The following is a 17964-nucleotide window of genomic DNA, read 5'->3' as shown; positions in this document are numbered from 1 at the left end:
ACCCTTTAATTCCCATGAGTGACCAAGACAGAATTTCTCCTTACAATATCAATCAGACAGATGATGAGAATGAAGAAAAATATAAGTTTGAGGATTTTTTAGTTGATCCAGTACCAAATTGTCAGAACTAGCATCGTAAGAATTGTATGGCAGACAGTAAGGAGAATCACCAATGAGATCATGGCCATTGAAGGGTTAAATTATCTCCCTCAAAAGTGCTTGTCAGCAGAATAATAGGCAACCAATCCCCCTCTTTCTAATGTCATTGGAGCATAAAATCCAATCAATCAATAATTTGTTCCTGTAGTTATTCACGACACATTAATTGGTATATTTAAGTTGTGTATCAGATGCAGGCATTTTTAGGTCTTAAAATGTCGTATTGTGGCTAGTAACATTACAATCAGATTAAGATTGTACCATAGAACTACTCTAGATATCATAAGCAATGAAAAGTTGTATGAAACAATGACCAAATAAAGCAGTGTATTGCTTCAGAGGTTTCCACGTTTATTTCAACACATTGATCACAAATAGTGACTGGATCCTGGTGCAACTGGGGCAGGATCTCGATCCAATCCCAATCTTATGAGGAGCAGAAGGGGGAGGGGGGCAAATCTAGTCCTGTAGTTTTGATAAAGGAGAGTAATTAGTGCTTTAACCTTCAACTTCTAGTTTTAAGTGGCATGAGCCAAAGCCAGCAGATAATAGCAACCATTTCATTTTACAGAGCTGATTAACAGAGAAATAATTCACCCATATCTGGAAATCAACTGGTTCTAATAATACACTTTATTTACAAAAATATGTTGCTGAAATAAATTATACACTTGATAATCATGGGAAACTTGTAAGATGTATTAATAAATTGAGTAAGGACTGCACACAAGAGTTTCATGCTTATTTACAGTGCATCACTGTCCACCAGTGTTCCCTTCTTTTCCATGTGGAGAGCCCAGATTTTGAATTCTGTTTTATGTCTAATTTATATCTAAATTTGGTAATAATTGAAGACTATGTCTCACAGTTGATGATTTTCAACCTTCTTACTTACTGCACTTACTCCCTGTTTCATTAAAACTATAGGGAGACTTTTCACATTGATCACTCCTAAATGTGAGCAAGTTATTGCAGGCAGCAAAGCCACAAACTAACCCTTAATCTCCCATGAGTGACCAAGAAAGAATTTCTCCTTTCAATATTTATATAATATCAACCAGATAAGTGATGAGAATAAAGAAAAATATGAATTTGCTGATAATTAGTCAATCCAATACTAAATTCTCTGAACTAACATAAGAATTGTATGGTTGGCAGTAAGGAGAATTACAAATTTGATCTGGGAGTTAAAGGGTTGAAAGGCAAGAAAAATGGTGAGAGGGCCTTCTTAATCCTTTCAACAATATTCCTCCTTTCCTCTACAAATGGACCTTAAAAACAGGAGACAAAGTAAGAGAAAATAAGTCAGGTCATCAAAGTAATACAATCAAACCCTTACTAGGCAGAAACCCACTAAAGTCCCTTCAACACGTCCACTTAGTGCAGCACGTCTGCCACTAAAACAAAAGTGATTAACTTTAATTTGTGTCTGTGTATGCTCAATGGTGCCATGCACTGAGTACAGGTTCATTTTGCAGTAAATATGGTAGGAAATTTGGGACTTATTGGTAAGGTACTGTTTTTTTGTTTTTTGTTTTTGTTTTTTTGTTTTTTTGATACAGAGTGTCTGCTTAACACAGGGTCCACTAAATTTCTCTGTCAAAGTAATATAATACTATACAATATTACAAACTAATTGTGATTTTGAAATGTCATTACCCCCTTATTTGGTGGCTAGTTGTGAGAAAGTATTTTAAAACTTCAAAACTTTGCTGAACAAGCAGTGTATTTTCAGCAGCTCAATGGGAAACCCATTTCAAAGCTGCAATGAATATTTCTAATTTTTAGCCACTCAGAGGTGGGAAATGTGAGCCCACAATTATTTTAACACAATACATTGTCATCTCTCTGGTCAACCAAAGTGAAGGAAGACCATGATCTAATGTAATACTGGAAAGATTTTATCTTTATTGTCTTTTCTTTCAGACATGCTTCCTATTTAGTGATAATTACTAATAATACCTTGTGTAATAAAGACCCCTGGATAAATTTCCATGAGGAGAGTTGACCGTTGCAAACATTTTTGCTCTCAAAGCAGACATTGTCTCACCTTTTGTGTAAAAAGTCTTTCTGACAGTTTCTTGTGTAGAGATGACAATTCAGATGTGCTGAGTGTTGACTCCACCAACTCACACACCTTGAGTAAAAATCAGTACAATACATCAAAAAGTAGTCACTATGAGGCTTTACTTACATATTATATTACACTTAAACCCTTTAACTCCCAAGATCTCATTAATAATTCTCCTTACTGTCTGCTATATAGTTCTTGTGATGCTAGTTTGGAGAATTTGGTATTGGATCAACTTATTATCCCCTAACTGATATTTTTCTTTATTCTCATCACTTGTCTGCTTGCTATTGTATTGATATTGTGAGGAGAAATTCTGTCTTGGTCACTCATGGGAGCTAAAGGGTTAATGACGAGAAATCATTAAGTATCTGTCCCTCTAACATATAACACTTTGCCTTCCAACAGTAACCAAAGCTATATTTCTCCATACAGTTCCAATACAGTTATGGGCAAGGGGGTTGAGAAGAAGAAAACCAAGAAATTATTGGATGCTATCTGATTCATAGGATTAATTCAAACTTGGCCATAAAATTTGTAAACATATTTGCTGAACCAACCAGTGTGTTGTAGACTGTAATCCTGCTTGCATAATGAACTATCTTCTGGAGAAGAGTTTCATGAGGTGCTAACATGCTTGAAACACATTGTGGAGCCTGAAGGAAAAGTGAAAAGAAAATGTTAGTGGATCAAGAGCAAACACTAAGAGCTTACTGGTTATGGAAGAAACACTTAGATGAGGCTAGTTCCAGAGGTCTATGCCCATGCTTGTGAATATTATGAAACACCATGATATCTTCTATGTGTTCATTTACATAGTCCTTACCTTAGCAGATTCAGAAATGACATCTTTTAAGAAGCTAGTAGCCACTGTGAAGTATTGATGGTGGACGTCAGTAATATTGACTTGATCACTAATTCCATCATTTTGATCTTTCATTGTTTCTTGGGAAGAACTGGGTGCTTCATCTTTTGTTTTACTCATGTTAGTTTCTGAAAACAGGATTTAAAGTGAAGTTAAGGATGCACCCAGGTCCTTTCCTCCATATAATTGTAGGAAAATTAAATTTTTAAAGGAAAGGCTAAAGAGACAGCAGGAAACCCTTTCTCTCACCTTCCACTTGATCCACAAGGCTACCTTCATGATTGTCTGCTTGATGATCACTTTTTTGTACATTTTCATTTAACTCTGCATTTTCTCCATATGCCACATGTGCTTTGTCTGTTAAAGGTTCTGAATCAGCATCTGTTGCCTTGATTTTTTCTGCATTGTTTTTTTCATTTTCTTCAGTACTTTCTTCTTTGCTAAAACTTCTTTCAAACTTGTTTTCCATGGTTTCTGTGAAAGAAAGCCTGTTCAAACTGCTCTTGCTTCTTTTGCGATGTATCTTGCAGGAATATCCTAGAAGACCCAGAAGTACCTTCATAATTCTTGGATCTGAAAAACAAACACATCATGAGAATCACACAAAAAGATTGAAGTAACAAAAACTTCTTTCCATGTACGCCATAAAAAGTAAGTCCAGCATTCTTCTGCAATATTACACTGCTGCTTGTTTACAGATTCTTGGCTGGGTATCCAACTTTTCCATACTCACAGTCATTCCTTATTCAAATTTAGTTGATTTGCATCCAGTTTGAGTCAGTTCATACTGGAACCTCAGGTCGATTCATACCTGTCCCAGTATTTAGATGTCCCTTATTGAATACACTAAGTTATTAGTGTAAAGTGAGAAAGATACAAACAAAATTCTGTTGTGTATACTTTTCACCTTCTTACAAAAATGACTAAATTATTGCCTAGCCCAAGTAAGCAGGGTTAAAGTGATATCTTGAATAGAACAGTCTATTGTTTATACTTGTAACAGCTAGTGTAAGTGTGATTTTTTTTCTCCCTTTGGTGGTCTCATATCAAAAATGGACCCCACGTAAACAAAACTTACTTAATTAACCCAGGTTACATTGCTATTAAAAATCAGAAACCAACCTTCCTTTAAACACCAATGAAAAACGCTTTATTAATTAGCAGGGTACAAAACAACCCAACTGACTGGGTACCAATCAACCTTGACTAGCTGGGTACAAAACAACTGGATACAAAACAACTAGTGACCCTTAACTGAACAGAATTTACTTAACATAAAACCCCTTTAACTCCCAGAAGTGATTGTCATGTAACTTCTCCCAAACAGGTAATGAGAACACTCAAACTCATCCTGTAGACGTTGCTACCTTGATCTAACATCAGAGTCTCGTGGCTGCTTTATAAGGAAACATATAGCAACTAGAGGGTAGAATTAACAACCAGATCTTGGAATTAAAGGGTTGAATGTTACCTTTTTCCATGGCTGTCAGCACAGTAATGGGATCTGCCACAAGGATAACATTCAACACTGAGAAGGATTCAGTAAGTGACACTTCACGACCAACAACAATGCCTCCTTCATCATGCCCACACTCAGCAATAAAATGGCACAGAAGTGGAACAACAGATACACAACTCACTGAAAAGAAGTAAAAATCTAAAATTAATCATTTGATAGCAGTAATGACTGATGGAGTACATTTCAATTGCCTGTCATCATTCTAAAGGATTTAGTATAATCTGATGATAATTATATAACATTTCACATCAGAACGTTGGATATAATTATTACCCACCTAACCCCTGGACACCTTGTTCTACAGTGGATACCATTTGAAGAATGTGAAGAAGTGTCTCTACTATATGGAGCTGTTCAGATCTGTGAAAGGTAGACATGCAAAGAATCAAAACAAAAGTAATTTCACAATTGACACAGTGTAAGGTTACAGAAAAAAACCTGTAATCACACCCATACTATACTCTGGAAACTCACTGGAAATTCTGCTAGAAAAGGGAATAAGGTCACCAAGGTGTCTTTTAACCCTTTGACTCCTGAGAGTGATACACATCTAATTCCTACCAACAGTATCACTGCTAACTCAAACATAAAACTCATGAGAATAAATGAAATAATCATGAAGTCAAGAAACTCTTGTTTGTCGGACAAATTCTCCTTGTCAGCACTTTAGAATATGTATAAAGAACAATATGGAGAAAGTGCATACTGATGTTTGGCTGTTAAGGTATGTTGAAAGGTCTCAAAAGCATTCATTAACTATTTTTGAAAGGGCTTGAGGGAGAAATGAATCAAACCTAAAATTCTGTCATGTAGGGAGCCCTGTATGTAGGATACAATTTTTAACATTTAAATTTACCTTTTAGTGCAAAAGAGGATTCAGATAGATGCACGATGTGGGAAAGAAATCTAACATTCATAGGATTTAAAACAATCCCTTGGGATGTATGGGAGATATATATTGCAACATCAGAAATCCTGAGGTGCTTCTGGCACCAAAGACTTTCAGAATGATATAGTTAGAAAAAATTTGATGAGCCAGGAAAATTAAAAAAGGCTGACATGATAAAAATTATGACCTCATATGCATCTGTTTCATGGCTTCACAAACAGCAGTAACCAAGGGTAAGTCCGCCCAGGCTCGCAACATTTCATCATTTGTATCCAAAACCTTATCTACCACTTGGGAGCAGTTAGTGAGAAGATCCACTGCAAAGCAAAATAAAATAACAGCAAGAAATAAATACTGAGTATTTCCTAGGAACACCCTCTAAACTTCTAAAATTCAGACTGCTAAAGAGTTAAAACATCTTTAACCCTTTTATTAATTCTCATAAGTGATCAAGATAGAATTTCCCCTATAACAATTATCAATAAAATATCAAACACTCATGTGATGACAAAAATTTAAAAAAATATTTCAATTAGGGGATTTTTACTAAAAAACTAAAAAAAAGTCATAAGTTTGACAGTAAGGAGAATTGGGAGAGACAGGGTTAACTTCTTTCAGGAAAATGCCTGAGATGGGTACATAATTTTCCTCAGTGTGCATAAAGATCTCCACAAGGATAAAAAAGCAAAAAAAGCCAGCCAGTTGAGGAAAAAAAAAAAGCGGAGGTTGCTACCAAATCCCTGATGATTGCAGCAGCCCAATCTTTCATTTGTCTCTTATGTACTTGAAAGCTATACAGTTTGAAAAGAATTTGAACTGGTTTGATTTTTTTCTTTGTTTAAGGACCATGGTAATATACCTAGAACAAAGGGAGACACAAATCAAACTGGTTTAAAATTAGAGTGACTTTAAAATCAATTTAAACCATAACCTTTCCAAAGACCAATACACTGAAACATGCAACTTTTTGCTCATCCCAAGTGTATACTCTAAGAAGGGCTTGATGTAGTATAGGTGATGTTGCATAGTTTTAGTGAGTCAGCCCCCTTCCGGTAACTCATAGTTGGACTCACCATTTAAAGAGTTCTCCAGGATGTACATAAAATTCTTGAAGACTGTTTCTGCCTCCAAAACTGCCATCCACTGTGATTCAACCTCATCATTACTCAAACAAACATGAATCAGTCTAAAAAAATTGAGAAAAATGGATGGTAAGTGTACGAAAAAAGTCTTTGAAATGAGTAAGAAGAAAAAAAAGTGGTTTTTCGATATTTGGCTGAAAAAAGAAGTAATTTCTAACTGTTTGCTGAGCCTCAATGGGAAAGGGAAAATGGTTAACCCTTTAACTTCGAGGAGTGACTGGTATCTATTTTCTCCTAACATCATCACTGCTGAATCTAACACAGAAGATATGAGAATTAGGGAAGTGATCATCAAAACAAAAAGCTCTTGATTGCTAAAAAAAAAAAACACACACACATTGTCCTTGTCAATACCATATAGGACATGTATAGAGAACAGTATAGAGAATATGCAAACTGATGTTAAGGTTTTAAAGGCTTGAATCCTTGCCACTTTGAACTAGACACAAAAACTCCCTCATAAAGGTTTTACAATATATTAATTCACTAGTGTACCTTGTAACCTCCACCAGGACTGGAGCATCTGGTTCATCAAGCAGAACTGTAACAATATCACTGCAAAATAAGTTCAAGGATTGATGGTGCAATAAATTCTTCACTTGTGTAGCTAGGCAGTATCTATTGTCTATTTGTTTACATCTATTTGTTTCATAATATACCACAGATGACTTCAAAATGCTGTAAGAAAAAAAAAGAGGCACATGAAGTGCAGCCAAGTCTGTCAGATTTCCTTACCACATTTTGACATCTTCTGCAATCTATTACAGGACTGTGGTCTGGCAGAGCCCAGGTGCCTCACGCAACCAAATTTTATCTTAATGGGCGACTTACATAATTTCATTTTTATAAAAGCATGTGAGAGCTGGGCACCCCAGATTCCCTTGATGATAACCTCTAGGCAGCCTTGTATTACTTTACAGACTCGCAAACACATAGAAACTGTTTGTTTTATATGATAAAGTATCAGAATGTTGTTAATGATGATGATTCATGTATGAACCAATGAAAATTCATGTAGGATTCAGTTGTACTGTACCGTACTGTAATCTAAATCAATACTATAACTTTTTTTACAATAAATCAAAGGCCATTTTGGTACCATAAAAGAGAAATATTGCAGTAAGAATAATCAGAGATCTAAATAACGGTAAGTTTACAGATAAAACTGTTAACTTACACAAGATCTTTATTACTCAACATCTTCACACAAACACCATGACTGCAAGCCATGTTTGCCAGAATTCCGACACAAATTTCCTAAACACAACAAAGAATTAAAACAACCTGTCACTTATTCTTACCAAACAAATGAAAACCAAGTGGGGAATATTCGACAGGAATTTGTGATGTTCTGGTGATGCCAAGCTTTTCAGAAGTAATTTGGTAAATAAAATCCCATATTAGCATGCATGTATTACAAAGATCTAAAATCTTACAATGAGAGTTAATTTTAGTCATAACAGTACTTCATTACACTTTGTGAATCACAGTGTTTTCACTTCTTGATTCAACCTTGTAAAATAATAGTTGATCTTTGTAACTGCACAAGAACTAAATTTACATTATCTTGGTAGTAAAAATTCTTCACAATGCCAAAAAGGGATTTGAACACCTTTAACCCTTTCAACCCTTGGAGTGACCAGCATCTAATTTCTCCTAACAGTAACACTGAGAATAAAGGAAATGATTGTCAACCTTGGAAGCTTTGATTGTCCCCAGGAAGCTTTGATTGTTAAACAGATTCTCCCAGCCAGTACCAAAAGAAATGTTTAGAGAAGAGTATCAAGAATACAGATACTGATGTTAGAGTGTAGTGGGTTTCCGACCTGAATCCAACACATCACGCCAAAGATACCAGGACTTATTGGACCTAAACAACCCCAAACAACCCATTATGGATATCATGAAGTGTGGTTCTGAGATATATTTTTTCTGTTCATAATCATGGGTGTAAAACATTACCAGAGGCCTTTAGTGTCACTAACTACTTACATATTAACCCTTTCACTTCCAAGATCTCATTAGTAATTCTCCTAACTGTGTTCCATACAATTCCTGTGATGTTAGTTCAGATAATCTGATGTTGGATCAACTAATAATCTCCAAATTTATATTTTTCTCTATTCCTATCACTTATCTGCTGGATGTTTTATCAATATTGTAGGGAGAAATTCTGTCTTGGTCACTCATGGGAGGAGGTTAAGATAAAAAAAAAAAAAGCATTCATTATCGTACTGTAACTCTTGGATTCTGTGACTTCAATACAGCATCTAAGAGGACTTCAGTAGTTTCCACTTCTTCCAAAAATGCTGCTACATCCTGCAAACAAAAGCAAAGTTATGTTTAACTTCCCACCTCATCACCATCTCGATCCTCCAGTCTCCGTTCCCCATTCTACCTTACTATTAGAATTGAGTATGCTATGAAACGTGATTGTCTATCCTGTCTTGTACTTTATTGAGTGCTCTTAGCTGGCGAAAAATTTATTTATATTGTCATAATTTCAGAATTTTTTAGGTGCCTAATGGTGACTTCGAAAATCTTTGAGATTGGTGCCCTAATAGTTGTTATCTGCTCTTCCGGACACAGCTTAGATACTTCCAGGTTTTCGCTGCTAAACGATAACCTTACCATACCCCGTAAGGTTTCTTCATGTCACGCATTCTCTCACTAACAAAAAAATCGCTACTCCGCGTATTTACTGCTCGAAAATCATTTGAGATCATTGCTTCTTTAGATTCTTACACCGTTCATTGACATATCCCATAGTTCACACAGCTCTTTTTCAAAATCATCGCTAAGCTCGTGTGATGCATTATCTTCTCCCTCGCGCGATGAAGCATGTTCGTCGTTTTGGCCCTCCTCAGAATCTTCAGTAGTGGACTGAAGAGATTGAACCAGCTTCATAAGAGTTCCTAGCACCCATTTCTTGCTAAATACTGTTTCACCGATGTTGTCGTATTGTATTAGCTCAATTTCCTCCGCGGATAAACGAGGAGGAGAAGGATTCCTATCTGCCATCTTACAGCCCGGTCTTACAAAATCTATTTTTGATCTTCTAGCGAATCAAACTTCGGAACTCTCCGGAAGCGTTCGGCAGTTCCGACGTACAGCTGGTGTCCAGTCTCCCCCAGAATGCTTTGAGAAAGGAAATACCCAAAATGTCGGACGGATCGTCAGAAAGTGCTTTGAAACGAAAGCTGGACGAAGGTGAAACTCAAACGGCAAACGACACAGATCTAAGCTCGCCGCCAGCTAAAGTGCGAGTGACAGATAATAAAGCTAGAGAGACAGTTCAAACCAAACCAAATACTGTTGATGTTTCGCAAAATAGTGTTGGACCTTCAAACATTGCTTCAAGTCAGGCAGTTGCAGAGGGCAGCGATGATGAGCGAGAAAAAATGCAGTGAGTACCAATGCTTAGCTAAATTTGAAGGTGGAAATATAGTTTGGTTTGTAAATGTACCCGTGATCTTGAGGAATACGGCTTCTGTGGCCGATGCGACTTGAAATTTTTAACATCGACAAGAAATATTTACCTTTTTCAACAAGGGGATTTCGATTATTCCTTATTTGTCAGGTTGCTTGTGTCCTCCTTCTCAGAAGAACAACTGAACCGCTATGAAATGTACAGAAGGGCAGCATTTCCCAAGGCAGCAATTAAACGGGTGAGTTTAAGACACCTTTCTTCGTTTTACACATCAGCCATTGTGTAGGGCACAGATATTGAAAAATATCACTCTGTATGTTACAGTAACTGTAGCTTCTGTTCCCAACCATGGCATTCACTTGGTAATACGGTATTATAAACTGAGTTGACAATGTAAATTGGCCACCATAAAGAGTTTCCAAGGTGACGTTTCGAGTGTTTGTACCCCGTTGTTGCTCTGATTAAGGGTTAATGCTCAAAACGTCAGCTTTGAAACTCTTTATAGTAGCCAATTTACATTATCAACCCAGTTGGTTTGTTAGCTCAGTTGGTAGAATGCTACACCGGCATCGCAGAGGTCATGGGTTCAAATCCCTTACAGTCCTGAATTTTTTTTTTCAGGCCTTATTTTCACTTCTGCACAAGCAGTGTTCATTACTGCGAAGATTGTCTTCATATTCACATCTTTATCTGTAGTTCAAATATCTGACTTTCATATATTTACAGTTGTTTATTATCAACTCAGTTAATTATACCAAATTACCTTGTTATACTCTCCCACTGATGCAGCACCACAGTTTCTTTAGAAGTGTACCCCTGTTTTCTCATGGCATTCACTGCTTGAATTAATTGTGTGGGAGAAAATAATGATGTGTTTTGCTATTCCCCTTTCCCCCCTAAAAAGATGTTTTATTTTTGCATCTGATTGGTTGACAAAGTGGCACAAGTTGGGTAAACCAACTGCAGAGTGGCACAAAACCAATGCAATCAGATTTCTTTTGAAAAAATAAAAAAAACACCCATATGGCTAGTTTTACTGTCTTATCTATCTTATTTAAGTAATATCCTGATTGAATTTCTGTTTTTACCTGCAGCTCATGCAAAGTGTCACAGGAGGAACTTCAATCCCTCCAAATGTTGTCATAGCTATGGCTGGAATAGCCAAAGTATTTGTTGGAGAAGTTGTAGAGGAAGGTACATGTAATTTTAAGTTCATGATCAAAATTCTAATCTTCTCTTTGCTTTTAAATTTTAATATCTATTCTCTTCAGTAGGTTGGCTCAAGGTTAAAATACTTTTAAAATTCTGTGCTTCTTACAAATATTCACATTTTATGGGTGGAATTTCATGGGTAATACCAAACAAAGGGACAGGGCTTTTGTATAGTACAAAGTTGAAATTGAGTTTCTGAAAGGGAATCTGTGAATGTAAAGTGTAATTTTATATCAAGGCAAAAGGGCAAAATATTCCATTTGCTGTTTCTTTTCACCACATGAATATACTTCCACTGATGCAGAAGAAGGAGCAGTAGTATTAAACCCACTTCACAGGAGACACATGGAAATTCTTAGCTTTGACCCAGATTTGAAACATTTTAGTTGCACCCCTTTATCACTAAGCTATTTTTCTGTGATGTCAAACATTAAATAAATAAACCCCATTCACATGGCTGGTCTGTTGGCTGATAATGTCAATATTTGGCTAAGGAGCAAAGCTTCAAGGGAAAATGTGAAATTTTGAGGACAATCTCTCAGCCAAGGACATTATGGCATGCCTGAAAATGGTTTATTTATTTTATAAGCCTCCCATGAATTTTCATATTGTGGGTTGACAGCAAATGTTGTTGACTTTTTTGTTCTTTGCAGAGCAGCATTTGAAATAAGTTTTTAATGTCACTACCAATGGACACAATGAAAATATTTTGTTTTCCTTCTATGTAAAGCAACAAAGATGAAAACATTGAAACTCTCAAGTTGGCTATTTCCCACTGGCTTGGTTTCTTTACAAGAGAAATAATTGGGGGACAAAAATCTCTGTAGAAGGGGGTTATTGCGTGATAATTATGCGGTGATTTTGCACCATATGGCATTAAGTAGCCAATAGAATCATGTGAAAATGAATGGGTGGGTTATAACTTGGAATATTTCATCTGTGGGATATTTGTCAGAGTTTATGGTTGGGTATGTCTATTAGCTGAAGTCCAAAGTCCCAAATTTTCAAGTGAATGTTAAGTACTGGTATAAAGCATATGCTGTTACTGTAATCTTGACAGTTTCTTGGCCTTTCTCAAAAAGAAATCCAAGATTCTATGAACTAAGCTTCTTTTTCCATGAAGTTAGTCATTAAGTGGTTATTATTCTTAATATACAGCTTGTGATATAATGGAAAAGGGCAAAGAATCTGGGCCCATTCAACCAAAACATCTAAGAGAATCTGTCAGGAAGTTGAAAAGGAAAGGTCTAGTCCCAAATACAAGATATCAGAAGAGACTTTTTCACAGGTACAATTTAATTGTGGCAAATTATGCTCCTCTTCTCTTAGATGATAGACAAAGTTGACTTAAAGTCAATTATTGTGAGTGTGTTCCCTAATAGCAGTTAATTTCCAAAGCTGTGGTCTTCACAAATGCAGGACCTGTGGGTGATCCCTATCAGTTAGAGATACAGGAATCCTAACCCCCTAACCCTTTACATTTCTTATGGCAGTGATAAGGAGAATTTGTTCATCAATCAAGTGTCTCTTTAATTGGCAAGCATTCTCTTTATCCTTATAACCTTAAGGTTTGATTCTACAGTGATACTGTGAGGAGAAATTGAATGTTGGTCAATATTAACCCTTTCACTCCTAAGAGTGACTAGCATCTTAATTTTCCTTACAATATCTCCCCTGAATCAAACATTAAGGTCCAAAAATAAAGGAAATAATTACCAACTTAAGAAGCCCTTGATTGTTAAACAAATTCCTCTTGGCAACACCTTAGAGAATGTATATAGAACAATATGGAGAATATGCATACTGATGTTAGGGTGTGAAGTGTTAAAGGGTTAAGTTAGAACGTTTTCCTGGTAATTCCTCAATTGTTACAAAACTGCAGGAGCACTGTCCAGAGAAGGGTGCTCTTTTTAGACGAATCAGATTGAAGACTTAAGAAACGTGGACACTTTTGTTTCAAATTTAGGTGTAAAAATGTCGTGTTGTCTCTTCAATTCCTAATTTTATCTTCTAGTGACTTCTCTGGCTCTTCTGATCTTGTCAAATGATATTACTTTGGTTTTAATTTAAAAAATATGATTCATTTTTTTTCCCGGCTGAAATTGGTCTTTACCAAAACCTCCCACCAGCGAGTTATTGCTTAGAGCTATTTTCTGCTCGAACGTGCTCAGTATTTTAAAGCTCATTGCATCTTAAATTCTCTTTAGGTGAAATGCTACGCCCCGTGACCTGAGGGAAGAAAGATGTGACTTAAATAAAAGCTCATTGTGGGAAAATGTCTAAACGAGAACCCACAGGTGACAGTGTTTCAGCTCAAGCTCTGACAGAGGAAGTCCAAAAGGTCCTGGATTTTCACTTAATTTGTTGAAGTAACAACAAAAAAAGACGCACAACGGCTGTTTGGACAACGTCTGAATGATAATAGAGCATAAAGAGTGGGCTGCTAGAGACTGCGGAAGTTTTTTTTAAACATAGGGGCGACGTTTATCATACATAATAAAATAAGTGATATGCAAGGAGCACCTTTAGTGGTGAAAAACCAATCGTTTATTGTACGGGTAAACCCATAGAAGATTGATGTTTATTCTTTTTTTTTTTTTTTAGGCAATAGAATGCACTTTCTATCGGTTTACCAGCGTAATAACCCTCTTGGGATGTTTAGAGAACACTCGGAAAAGTTTGTCGTGTTCTCGCAACATCCCGTGTGGGTAATTAAGCCGACAAACCGATAGAAAATGCGGTCTATTGCTTAGCTAACCCAAGTTCATGCCCCCGCTCAAAATTTCCTCAGAATTCCTTTGCGTAGGTTGTTGGCACCAGCAAACTCGTTTCTGTTGTGTTCAGTGAGTCCGTAATCAATTTTTTACAACACTTAAGTAGGCAGTTGCTCAAGAAGAGGCCAGGCGCGATCCTCAGGAAACAATTTGTGAAAAGATCACGAGAATAAGGTTTAGTAGGGGGTACTATGTAATTTTTTTTTTTTTTTTTTTTAATGGGGGAGGGTGCGTAGTTCTCATGGGAAACACTGAGAAATTGAGACCTTAGGTCTTTTCAATGGGTCGCGTTAGAAAGCAATTTTATGCGATAATATTAATGCATGTCTCGTTTGACCAAATCACTTATTTCCTTAATTAAGCGTCCGGGCGCTCATTTCAATTTCGGTCAAAAGGAGAGGCGCTTATTTGGAGAAGGTCGCCTAATTGAGGGGTTGATTATTATTTTTTGTATTGATTCCGGTGTAGTTAAAGCTTTAAAAAGTTATAAAAAGTGGAAATAGAAACAGATTTTCCTTGTAGCCCTCCTAATTAAGAAAGTCAAGGAGGAGGGGGAAGGGCTTATCGGAGAGGGGCGCACTATTTGACATTACACCTGTGGGCACTTGATCGGGGCGCTTATTCAGACATTTTGTTTGAGTGGGCACTCGGGTAAAAAGGGGTTCGTTACATAACGTGACTCGTTTTATGCTTTGCATTTCAGACGCACTGTAAAGTTGAAACTTTTATTGGATGTCTGAACTACTCATAATGAAATATTTGTCCCAAATTTGGTCTCCTTTCCTTGACGATACATTAGAAAATGGTCCGTGATCTGTAAAAATGATTTCTATGTATAATTTTAAAACAGCCCGCGGTAGAGAGTTTTGTTTCCATAGTTTTCGCCTAAAACCAAAGCAATTTGCACAGAATATGGAAAGAAATTAGAGACAAAAGTGTCGTGGAGAAACTGTTACAGAGAGAGGACAAAAGTTCATTACAACGTTTTGTTAAGGGAGGCTTGTGACAACTAATCATCAGCAATGGTTGTGTGGCAACTGGTTTAATTGAAAAGATGGACGGTGTTTTTAAGTTGCAAACAAAAGCAACTCTACCTGACGCACTGTCTATGTTCGTGTACACAGTTGTCTGAGAAACAATTTATGCATATTACGTGAGTGGTCCCCTCACGCCAAAGGTCATCATCGAAGGTATCGGTAAAATTGAAAACCATTAGTTATCGAATGACGAAAAAAAACTGATAATGTAAGTTGTACATTTGATTGAGGCGATTAAAAGTTTGCTTTTCCAATAATCACGTTGATTCTTAGAGCGTTGTAGAATCAGGGTATGCTAATTTAGTCTTTTCATAGTTGATACGATCAAGATGTTTTAACAAAGTAGGGTTTTTAGGTCTTTATTTTCCTAATTTAGATGCGTCCACCTTCCCTCCTTCAACCAAAAAAAAGCAAACAAATAAAAAACATAACTTGTCTATCTTTTTATTTTCTCTCCTGATCAGTTCAGCAGCTGAACAAGAACTAAAAAAAAAAATATAAAAACAGGGTCATTTATCTTATCTCCATTGGTTTTAACAGCTACGCATTACCACAAGCAAATAAACGTTGATTGACACGTGGAAATGTCTAGGGGATACAACCTCTTATGACTCCTTCCGAGTACGTAACAAAAGATCAAATTTTGGTATGTTTTAAACAAATTTAGTCCAAAAGTCCGTTATTTTGTGTAGCGATCGTGCTCGTCATCAGGCGCTTTTACACTTTTCATTGAGAAATTTTAAGTATTTACCCAGAGTCCGGCCAAGAAATAAGTTGTTTCAAATATAACAATCTCGATGTTGAAGAGACAATTTTGTTTGGTTTCAGCACGATAAAGAAATACGCACTTATTAATAAAACCTATTTACAATAAGTATGAAGTTTCGCACCATTCGTCGTACAGAAGATGCCGTTTTGCGACTCTTGTCCCGAAAAAGTGACGGCTACTCGCAGAGTAATTACGTGTCAGATGAAAATCATAAATACCGTGCAATTCTTGTTTGCCTAGATTCTACAAGTTTGCATTTGTCGTGTCTGTCTGGATTGATTGGCGCGCGACTTTTCGCAATTTTCCGGCTCATGTAAACCACGTGTCCTTTGTGTACGTTTATATGTTGATAGCGTTGATGGGGTTGAGCGAGAAACACGCCGGCAAGACATCAGGTGAGATTCGACAATGGGTGAGGGAGTAAAAGTAATTTTTCTGGCTTCTGTAATTATTTGGATGTCTAACGTTGTACGAATACGTGGAAAGAGGAGGAGGATACGTTGTCTAGACATTTTGAAACCTGAAGATGTTAGTGTCGCCGGCTAAGAATACTGTTCATTTTCCAAAGGGCCTTCAAACAGATCAGTAAAGTGCCTTCCCCTCGCATGTTATCACATTCACAACTAAAAATTTCATTAGTTTATTTTTCGCGATTTACACTCGCTTTTTTTCCTTTGGAAAGCAAACAGAAAGGACCCGTAAACGCATTCGAAATCACAGTAACAGAAAAGCATAGCCACAATCTTGGCCCTGCCCCCACAATACTGGAAAAGCCTGATTAGCCAGAACACGGTTGACTTTATCTTGAAGAGGAGTCGTCGAACGACTGATAGCAGAGAACGATAAAAAAAGTCACGAACAATTGAAGTAATCATGATTCCCAACAGCGAAATTTAAATCCCCGAAATTTACTCAAAATTGCGCGCTGATTCTGATAAGTTATCACATAACAACTATCGCCTTTTTAAATCAAATTGTTTACCCAAGTCGGTGTGTTCAAACGTTTGTTTATAAGAATAGTAAAAGGCTTGTTTTTTTTCGTTCACTAGCGAATTCAGTCCCTGGGAACTTAATTCACCCCGCTAGTATTATATATATCGACAACTCGCTTCTCGAAAGCTCAGCAAACGGGTCGTAGTTAATTTAAGTGGCAAGCGTTCGGCTTTTTGATTAACAAACTTGTGGCCTTTAGTTGTTTTCTGAAAAAGGAACAGGAAATAATTCTAATTGATAAATCTTATCGCGTGTGCTTTTATGTCGGATCACTGAATAGTATTCAAACTAGAAAAGCGTTTGTACCACCTACTCAAAGAGCTACATCTTTTCACCGATGTGGAGTACTCATTGTCGGAGCGAAGCTGCAACACACTTCTATGTAAAAAGACTTTCTGAGTAATCATTTCATGGCTTCCATAAACCTAACAGACAACATATTAAAGTAATTTTTCCGCATGCTCGTTTGTAAGACTGATTAGCGATATCGGGAACTGTCCTAACCTTTTTTTTTTTTCATCTCTCCTGTACGAAATTCGAAAGTGCTATTAAAAGCTCGTAGAAAGACACGTATTCTTTGGTTAATATTCATTAAAACTCGTACGGAGATGCAAAGAGAGAGGGACGAAAAATGATTCCAAAACCGTTTTACTCCTATTATGGAGAGGATTTATTTTCCTTTAGAGGCAGTATTCTTAGCACGACCCACAGACCTATAAAAAAGTTTGTTTGATTTCGTGAACAGTCTCGAAGTTGAAAATTGGTGACAAGACATGTCATGAAATGACCTTTTCTTCACCCTTAAATTGTTTATATCATAATAGAGATTTCATAATTTTCTTTCGAATAAATTACCTTCTAGCTTCGATATATGGTGATTATTTATGTAAACTGAAGGATTCCCTGCGGAGAAAAATCTCTATAACAGCTTAAACATATCAGGATTTCCAGGCTAAAAATGTTTAGCTGAATAAAAAATGTATTTGAATTAATAAAGGATAATTTTTTGTGATTTGTAGTCGTGCCAGAATCTTGGCAATCGGGGTTTCTATTCAAATGTTATGCTCATGTCCCTACATAGCAATTTTCCCCCAACGATTAGTC

General features: G+C 36.6%; 2 protein-coding genes across 2 annotated transcripts; one reads left to right on the top strand and one right to left on the bottom strand.

Moving 5' to 3' along the window:
- Positions 1-776: 776 nt before the first annotated feature.
- LOC113675435 (protein saal1) lies at positions 777-9725 on the bottom strand. Its single transcript, XM_027192003.2, has 13 exons — positions 9391-9725; positions 8881-8964; positions 7823-7902; positions 7141-7200; positions 6577-6689; positions 5691-5820; positions 4892-4974; positions 4567-4734; positions 3345-3668; positions 3057-3223; positions 2791-2886; positions 2210-2296; positions 777-1430 (listed from the first exon to the last, which is right to left on the bottom strand). The coding sequence occupies exons 1-13, from the start codon at positions 9664-9666 to the stop codon at positions 1419-1421; spliced, it is 1680 nt and encodes a 559-aa protein (XP_027047804.2). The 5' UTR covers positions 9667-9725; the 3' UTR covers positions 777-1418.
- A 49-nt stretch (positions 9726-9774) lies between these two features.
- On the top strand, positions 9775-15355 carry LOC113675437 (transcription initiation factor TFIID subunit 11). Its single transcript, XM_027192005.2, has 5 exons — positions 9775-10051; positions 10226-10313; positions 11170-11269; positions 12446-12575; positions 13495-15355. Exons 1-5 carry the CDS (start codon positions 9807-9809, stop codon positions 13496-13498), a joined length of 567 nt encoding a protein of 188 aa, XP_027047806.2. The 5' UTR covers positions 9775-9806; the 3' UTR covers positions 13499-15355.
- The last annotated feature ends 2609 nt before the right edge of the window (positions 15356-17964 follow it).

The sequence above is a fragment of the Pocillopora damicornis genome, chromosome 10, assembly GCF_964200805.1.
Source record: "Pocillopora damicornis chromosome 10, jaPocDami1.2, whole genome shotgun sequence".
NCBI lineage: Eukaryota > Metazoa > Cnidaria > Anthozoa > Scleractinia > Pocilloporidae > Pocillopora > Pocillopora damicornis.
The sequence above is the reverse complement of the archived record's forward strand: the minus strand, read 5'-3'. Positions and strand labels throughout refer to the sequence as shown.